We start from the raw sequence: 8,745 nt of genomic DNA on the forward strand, positions 1-8,745 counted from the left end.
ACCCATGCCCCCTATACCTGGCGGTCTTTGGAATGCAGCCTTATAGCAGTCTTCTGCCGTGTTTCCATTGGGGAATCATCCCCCAGCAAGAAGTAGGGCCCCTTTACACCACTTTTTCCTTGAGTAAAGGCGCTGCAGTGGGGATGAGCATCTTACCCAGAGTTTCTAGTAGCTTGCATGGCCTGAAATATTTAACCCTTTATGATTCATTGTAAGAAGATTTGTAGGTAACAGAACTTTACATGTAGGATACTTCAAATACCACTATGCAGCGTTCTTAACTCCACAGCTCTTGAGAACTATATACTTAGTATTGAAAAGGTTTTGGAAGTGAAACTTTGATTCTACAAAGTTTCCTTATAGAGAGTATGAATGACTGCTAGAGTTTTTTTCAATATACTAACATGTGAAGTACAACACATCTGGAGCATTGGTAGAAGAAATGCAGTTTACTGGGGGAATTCTGCTTCAAAAAATTAAACATTCTGTGCACAATATTTTAAAATTCTGCAAGTTATTTGTCAAAATAACAATATAATCATGCCAGTTTCAATTATTTTGGTAATTTATTTCAAAATACCTGTCAGCAAGTATGTCCGCAACAATACAGACAACAACAAAAGAGATTACCCCAGGAGTAGAATGTTAAAGAAACCTCTGTGCCCACATGGATCCTCACTGCAGGATCAAAGTATAAGTTCCCCTAAAGTAGAAGAGATGGGCAGAAAGGCAGAGAGCAGATTAGTCAGTTGAGAGAATGCATTAGCTTAGTGGGGTCTGTCCCCAGTCTCTTCCCAGGGAGAAGATGGCTGCTCTCTGCTTCTCTGAGAGTAAACACACAGCTGCTTGGGTCAGCCTCACGTCTCTCTACAGAATGGGTGCAGCAACAGGGGCAAGGGGTGTGCACTGGGGCACCTTCCCACAGAGGTGCGGGATCACTCTGCAGCCTCCCCCACCCCAGGACATGGACTTTTCGGCGAGGCTGCACCTGACCCTGACACAGCGCAAGGGCCGGTGTGACGGGTTGGATCACAGAAACCCCCTTGGGAGCTGCCACCCGATGTGCCAAGACTACCCCTGCTTCTGTTTTCCCTGCCAGCTCAGAACTCCAGCACCCCGTCTTGCTGAATTAGACACTCCAGTCCACTTCAACACAGACCCAGGGTCTGAATCACTTGTCCCAATGCTGCAAGTTTACCCAAAAACAGCTCACAGGAGTGTGCTTGTCTTTAGCACTCAGATGCCCAACTCCCAATGGGGTCTAAACCCAGATAAATCCGCTTTACCCTGCATAAAGCTTATGCAGGGCAAACTCATAAGTTGTTCGCCCTCTATAACACAGATAGAGAGATATGCACAGTTGTTTGCTCCCCCAGGTATTAATACATACTCTGAGTAAATTACTAAATAAAAAGTGATTTTATTAAATACAAACAGTAGGATTTAAGTGGTTCCAAGTAGTAACAGACAGAACAAAGTAAGTCACAAGCAAAATAAAATAAAATGCGCAAATCTATGCCTAATCAAACTAAATACAGATAATCTCACCCTCAGAGATGTTTCAGTAAGTTTTTCTCAGACTGGACACCTTCCAGGCCTGGGCACAATTCTTTCCCCTGGTACAGCTCTTGTTCCAGCTTAGGTGTTAGCTAGGGGCTTCTCCATGATGGCTCCTCTCCCTCTCTGTTCTCTCCCACCCCTTTATATATCTTTTGCATAAGGCGGGAACTCTTTGTCCTTCTGGGTTTTCACCCCCCCTCACTGGAAAAGCACCAGGTTAAAGATGGATTCCAGTTCAGGTGACATGATCACATGTCACTGCAAGACTTCATTACTCACTTGCCAGCCCACACATATACAGGGAGACTCACAGGTAAATACAGCCATCTGCAGACAATGGTCCTTGTTAATGGGAGTCATCAAGATTCCAAACCATCATTAATGGCCCACACTTTACATAATTACAATAGGCCCTCAGAGTTATGTTTTATATTTCTAGTTTTAGATACAAGAGTGGTACATTTATACAAATAGGATGATCACACTCAGTAGATTATAAGCTTTTAATGATACCTTACAAGACACCTTTTGCACGAAGCATATCCCATTTGCATTATAGTCACTTATCAAATTTTTATAAAACTATCCCAGTTACATTATATTCACTTATTATCATGTTTTTATAAAACCATATAGATTGCACAACGTCACACCGGGCCTGCCCCAGAAATACCCCAGGGTCCTGCCCCTCCATGCCAGGCACACTGCAATAGTGAGCGAGAGGGACAGACTCTCACATGCACTCCCAGCACCACCCGCCGCCCCCCCGCCTCCTCTGAGGTGGCGATTTACATCTCTCCTGGCTGCTCCCGATGCCCAAAACCATGTGCCCATTCAGGACTGCTGCCAGGGAGGGGCGCATGAGCCCTCTCGTGGCTTCCCTGTCAGAATCTATTATTCTGTGGGGAAACAAAAAAATCTGCAGGGTACATGAATTCTGCACCTGCACAGAATTCCCTCAGGAGCATATGGTTTATAATTAGCACAACTATTCTTTATTTGGAAGTCAAAGGAGATATTTCATGTTGTGATTACAAATGTATTTCCTTCTGGATTAGAGGACTGCAAGCAAGTATCCATCCTACTCCAAATAGGATACAAAACAAACTTGATATGGTGTAAATGCCTCTTTTGGGTTTGCCTTTACTGTTAAACAGCACATTAACTTCTCAGACTAAGCTCTCTCTTCAGCTTGGCTTTTGTAGCATCCTTCCAATCTGCCTTTTGCTCTTTCTATCCCCTTTTATATGGAGCTGGCTTGGAGCTCATAGGACCTACCTGTCAACATGAATAAGCTGAAATTACTCTGCAAGCTTTATACAGGGTTCTAACATCTTACATTATAGTGACTCAGCAGAAGAGGCCTATTCTCCTACAGACGTCCCAAGAACGTCCCATCCTATTACATGGTGATTCAGATTTAAATGTTTTGACTATGAAAAACTAAACTATTCCTAGTCTAAGAATTTCTTGATGTCAAAATGTTCTGTTTTAAAAATGGAGGGATGAACTGGTGTAACAGCAGATACTGTATAAAGACATGCAAGAGAAAAGTCATTCTTCAGACCATTTATTCACTCTGAAATGGAGCACAACTTTTTTTTTTTTTTTAAGATCATTTTGTCAGTATTAGGTCTTTTCTGTTTGACATGATCCAGACACTGCAGAACAATAAATATATTGTTCATGAGATATAGAGAACTCCTAGTGATATTTGCAACAATTGCATTTTAACATTCAAAAATTCATTGTTGCAGTAGCTACAAGAAATCTCCCCCCAATTATCAACCCAGGATAATCTGACATACCCCTTCACATTACATCTCTTACAGACATACTGAAATAAACATGGAGCTCCTAGTACAAGCCGTTTGAGAACTGAGGTGGGGGTAGGAAAATTAGAAAGTAATTTTTAGATTCTCAAATAGTCAGTCCAATCCACCTCAAAATTAGCACATAAAAACACCTTGACTTCAGACCAAATTTCAGGTGGGAAACAATTATGGAAGTTGGAGGGAGTAAGGGAAAAGGTCACAAATGACTGACATCTTACCATTACACCATAATGTCCCTTTAGGGGCCAAGTGGTTTTTGAACTTTACACTTTATGTAATGACATCACAAATGTACAAAATATGCTTTGCATATGATTGCAAAAACAGCAGCACTCTGGAGTCTAGCACATGCTGTAATATTATAATAATGAGTCTACTTCAGCATAGCAGATTTTAATAATACTTTAATAGTACTGGTAGGAAGCCAAATTACATAATGTCCCAAAATATGGAACAGAAAGCCTTTACAGAAAAAATAAAAGCTTACTGAAATATAACCATATTTAAAAAAAATATGATTACCTCTGGGATAAAAATATCTTCTAAACAAAGCCATTAGGCATATTTAATTTAAAAAAAATCAAATTAAAGAAAAGGCATTCAAATCTATTCCCAACCCTCAAAATAAAATTAAAAAGGATATTATTTTAGACAACATTTGTGAAAATGAAGGCACTGTGCCAGCATTAAGAAACAAGCTAAAACCACAATTACTACTTTTGGCATAGACAACCTCAACATGGGTTGAATATCTCTTGTTTCTCTCTGAGGACAAGAAATGATTCAATTACTTTACAGGTTAATTCTGAGATTGAACTGTGTTGGATTGTCTAGTAGAAACTTAGACCAATAAACTAACTTCCTTTTAGGCAAGAAAATCAACTCCAAATAAGGTCCCATAGGTGAAAGTCCAATGATTTATTCACTTAGCCCCCATTAAGTTCAAGGTGTCTTGGGGAAAAGAATTTAAAGCCTCTCTAAACTGAATCCAACACAGAAAATTCTCCAAACATAACTAAAACACACACACACACCATATATTACAATGTAAGACAGCAATTAAAAGTAAAATCACTATCACGTCTGCAAATAAAAGTACATTGCAACAGTATAGTTTGATACCACAATATTTTAATCTAATCGTTGTAACTTTTTAACAAGAATATTCTAGTGCTACTGTAGATTGAATATCAATATTTGCATGGACATCTCCTCTTACACTTCATGTGGATTAGCTATTTAGTTCCCTGTGTCCAATAAGGACAGATCCATATATGTAAGTGAGGTTTTCCAGCATGCTATTGCCTACAATAAATACTACTGTTAGACTGTCTACAATGATTCTGACTCCATTTAATAGAGCACATGATGGACATAGTAAGAATCAAAACCATTTTCTTGTAGTACATATGCAGTACTATGTTTCCTCTATATAGTTCTAGATTTTAAAGCAGGCTTGAAAAAAAAAAAAAATGCAGCAACCAAAAAGTTTAGATGTAGATTCTGTATGACAAGGCTGACAGAGAAAAATTTCAGGCCTTACGTTCTTCAGATGTCTACTTTAGCTGTAGTGGCTATTAAAAAGTTATGTGTAACTTCAAGATGAAAGGCATTAGCAGCTTCTCAGAAAAGGATAATCACAATCTTCTAGAGATTTAATGAGACGTAACTCACAGAGGCTTTTGACTCGGTCTGCCGTTAATTGAATCAAAGTCAATGATGATCTTATTGCACTTTGGTTTGAATTTCCTGAAAATAAGAAAAAATATGGATAGATATTAGCCAGTGAGTAGTTAAATATTTTGTTTGCTTTGGCTCCAACTAAATTTTTTGAAGAAAAAAATTTCCTTGGATTCACTTAGCATTTTATCTCTATAGGAGCCAATTATAGTGCACCATACAGAGAGAAACCCGGACAAGAAAGACTAAGACAAAAAGACACATGGGGTTGTTTAGTCTGTATGTTCTTCAGCTATTGGAGTTCATAAATTACCCAGGAGTCAAAGGATTTCTAACAACTTAGCTGCAGGAGGTGGCATCATGTTACCAGTTTTTCTGCAAAATTTGATCTCTTTTCTTTTCTGCCAAGTTTTCACAGCAAACTTTAAAAGTTTACTTCAATAGTTTTTGAGCAAAGGGAATAGATTGTATTATGCATCATACAAGAAATAACTAAACTGGTTAAGAAGGAATCATTTAAAAATTATAACTTTAGAATTGTAAAATTAATATTGCCACAAAATGCATCCTTTTACACCATTAGAGCATCTGCTATTGCAATTAGCAAGGAAGGTATTTGGGGACTGAATATATAATTTACAATCTACGAATAAACAAAGGATTATGCAAATGGTGTGAATTTAGTGTCTTATTAGGCTCCACAATTCAGTTCCAGAGATTCATTAAGTACAACCTGTATCCTTAATAATCAATACAAGAGGTGAAAACAGTAAACACAGTAAAGGATATGTTGTTGAAAGCTTGAAGGATTATGATGCCCATTTTGTCCAGACCAGCAGTCTGAAAAGCAAGTAACAACACTCACCATGGGGAAACTGTGGTAAGATTTCACTTGTAACGGAATGATTTATTCCTTACTTAGCCAAGTAGCTTTAGTGGCAGGAAATACACTGACTTTAAAAGTGAATTTTAAATACTGCTGTACTTGTTCATGGGTGTTTCTTAGCCCAGCAGGTAGCTTTCATCCTAAAATTTTCTCTGTCAGAATTGCAGTATTTGTAAAATTTAAGAAGGTTTTATATTAATATTGTAAAACTTTTTGGAATTTTAAAGTCTCCCCATGACTGCGTAATTAGTCTCCCCCATAGCATGTTATTGGTATCAAACTAGCTGTTAAACAGATTATCTTGAGATATCTCTGTCACTACTCTTAAAAAAAAAAAAATCTACTCAACAGATCATTCAGATTCTCATTAGTTCAGTACAGATATTCCAGGTTTTATTCTTTTCCCTTAAGAAAGCAGACTGCGGAAAACCAGAGGGTGATAAGGACTGATAAATGATTATACGAGAACCTCTTACCCTATGTGGCTGTGTGGTGGGGTGACTGCCCCACACAGGTAGATGGAGGGTTAAAGCAGTCCTCAGGGAGGCTGCACAAAACCCAACCAATGGGAGGAGGGCATGTAGAGAGCCAATCAGCAGAAGGTTTGTTGGAGCAGCCAATCGGGCCAGGGAGGGCCATAAACAAAGGGCTGCTCAACAGAGCTGGGGCAATCTCTCCCTGGAATGCAAGAGAGAAGGACTAGCTGCCTTAGAGGTGTACCTTAGATAACTCAGTGCTGGGCAGGGTTGGGGAGCAACAGGGAGCTCCAGCCTGAGGCCCCTGATACAAAGGGCCAGGAAGGTACTAGGGCTATGGGGAAGTGGCCCAGGGAAACAGGCAGTGGGAGTTGGAGGAGTGGCAGCACGTGGCCGCTGGCTAAAGGGTCCCTAGGCTGGGGCCTGGAGTAGCGAGTGGGCCCAGACCCCCCTTCCCCCCACCTGTCACAGAGGGGTGGCCACTATTCGGACTGCAGTTTACCCCTTGAGGTGAGGGGCTAGACAGTAGGCCGCAGCAGAAAGTGGATGGACTAGAGACAGCCAATTCCCGCGAAGGAGGGAGAAAGTGGAGTGGGGCACAGCCCGAGGGCCGTGCCCAAAAGAGGATGCCACGTTCTGGGGAGCAATGCGCGTCTTAGAGGTGGAGCAGAAGTGATGGTGGTGAAACACCACTAGAGAACGGTGCACTGGCAACCAAGAGTTAATTCCCAGCACGGCCAGCAGGAGGTGCCGAGGTGGTGAGTCCTGCCCCGTCACAAGCTGGTTTAACTCCAGCTCAGACTGGTTGTGACAGAAGGTTATTACCCTTCCAACAGGACTCAATGGTCTACATAAAACGAATTGGTGGTTCCAGTCCAGCTCCTATGAGTACACACACCACAAACCACCACCCCAATTGGCAATCTTGATGGCAGTCTCAGGAGAAAGGCCAAGGATTGAATGAACATTGGGGTGAGAAGGTAGGTCACTTCCAAGTCCCATGAGATTGGACAGCACCTGCTGCTGTTCTCCAGGGACCAGACTTTCAAAGGCTATCAAAGGTGCTGAATTGACTGGTACTAAATCTGCATGGGAGTTTTTGTAAGAGAATTAACTGTACCACACAAGTTACATAACGTAAGGAGAAAATAAAGCTTTTGCCTAAAGGTTGTCTTCCTCATACAGCAATTTTTTCATTTTCACATTTAAAAGTCAACCACCAGTCAAGGCTCTGTCTTACCTGTATATAATTCCAGCTAAATCAAACAGGCGCCGGGCAGCTGTCATTTCAGGGCTATCATGGTATTTGTCAGACATAAAAATAACTTCTTTTATACCTAGAAATATTATGAAAAGACATGCTACAATTACAAGCAGAAATAAATATGGTAGGGGAAAATTTAGATGTATGCAAGGCTAAAAAGAGCACCTATTGATACACTCTAGGTGCCATATCACATGAAAATGTATTATAAATTATACCTTAAGAATGGATCAGTACAATATAGAGCTGTTCAGAAAATAGCCTCCCCATGGAAAATTTTTGGTGAAAATAAAAAGTTGAAATTTTCCCTGAAAAACTGAACTTTTCAAAAGTATATGGGTGGCTTTTTTTTTGTTTGTTAAACAAAGAGCTGAAGTTTTCCATGGAAAGCATGCACTTTCTGTGAAAATTTTCATTTAGTTGAAAACTCAGTTTTCCATCAAGAACAATTTTGATGGAAATTTTTCACTTAGCCTTTGTACAAACCAATATGACTCATCACAATTAAGTCATAGGGGGAGGGATAGCTCAGTGGTTTGAGCATTGGCCTGCTAAACCCAGGGTTCTGAGTTCAATCCCTGAAGGGGCCACTTAGGGATCTGGGGCAAAATCAGTACTTGGTCCTGCTAGTGAAGGCAGGGGGCTGGACTCATTGACCTTTCAAGGTCTCTTCCAGTTCTAGGAGATAGGATATCTCCATTTATTTATTTAAGCCAGGCAGCAAGTTAAAATCTCAAGTCTCCAGCCCTCTTTCAAAAATTCCCTATTTTTCAAATACACGTCCTACATATGGGTAACTGACTGTGCCCCAGCTCTTAATTAACTACTCTTGTCTTAAATATGTCGGAGGAGAAATGAAGAGGCAGAACCAGGAGTGATTACAAATTTTTCAATGGCTACCACATTTTCTCTGTTAAAATGCCTCCCTAATTATAACTATTAACACTTAACAATTTAACTACTGATCAAAGCACAAAGAAAATGAACAACCATATTGTGAAGGTTTCAGAGTAGCAGCCGTGTTAGTCTGTATCTGCAAAAAGA

General features: G+C 40.2%; 1 protein-coding gene across 2 annotated transcripts in view; it reads right to left on the bottom strand.

Moving 5' to 3' along the window:
• Positions 1-3,430: 3,430 nt before the first annotated feature.
• Positions 3,431-8,745, bottom strand: part of DCTD (dCMP deaminase) — a 36,426-nt gene continuing 31,111 nt past the window's right edge. Inside the window, exons 5-6 of one of the 2 annotated variants that reach the window (XM_026647893.2) lie at positions 7,678-7,774; positions 3,431-5,144 (exon numbers count right to left, since the gene is read on the bottom strand). In XM_026647893.2, the coding sequence (XP_026503678.1) occupies positions 5,066-5,144; positions 7,678-7,774 (176 nt within the window). In that variant the 3' untranslated portion in view covers positions 3,431-5,065. Of the gene's footprint in view, positions 5,145-5,675; positions 5,916-7,677; positions 7,775-8,745 lie in introns of those variants that run through there. The other variant, XM_026647894.2, reaches the window with a different exon arrangement.

The sequence above is a fragment of the Terrapene carolina genome, unplaced genomic scaffold, assembly GCF_002925995.2.
Source record: "Terrapene carolina triunguis isolate 2854851 unplaced genomic scaffold, T_m_triunguis-2.0 Scaffold66, whole genome shotgun sequence".
NCBI classification, from domain to species: Eukaryota; Metazoa; Chordata; order Testudines; family Emydidae; genus Terrapene; species Terrapene triunguis.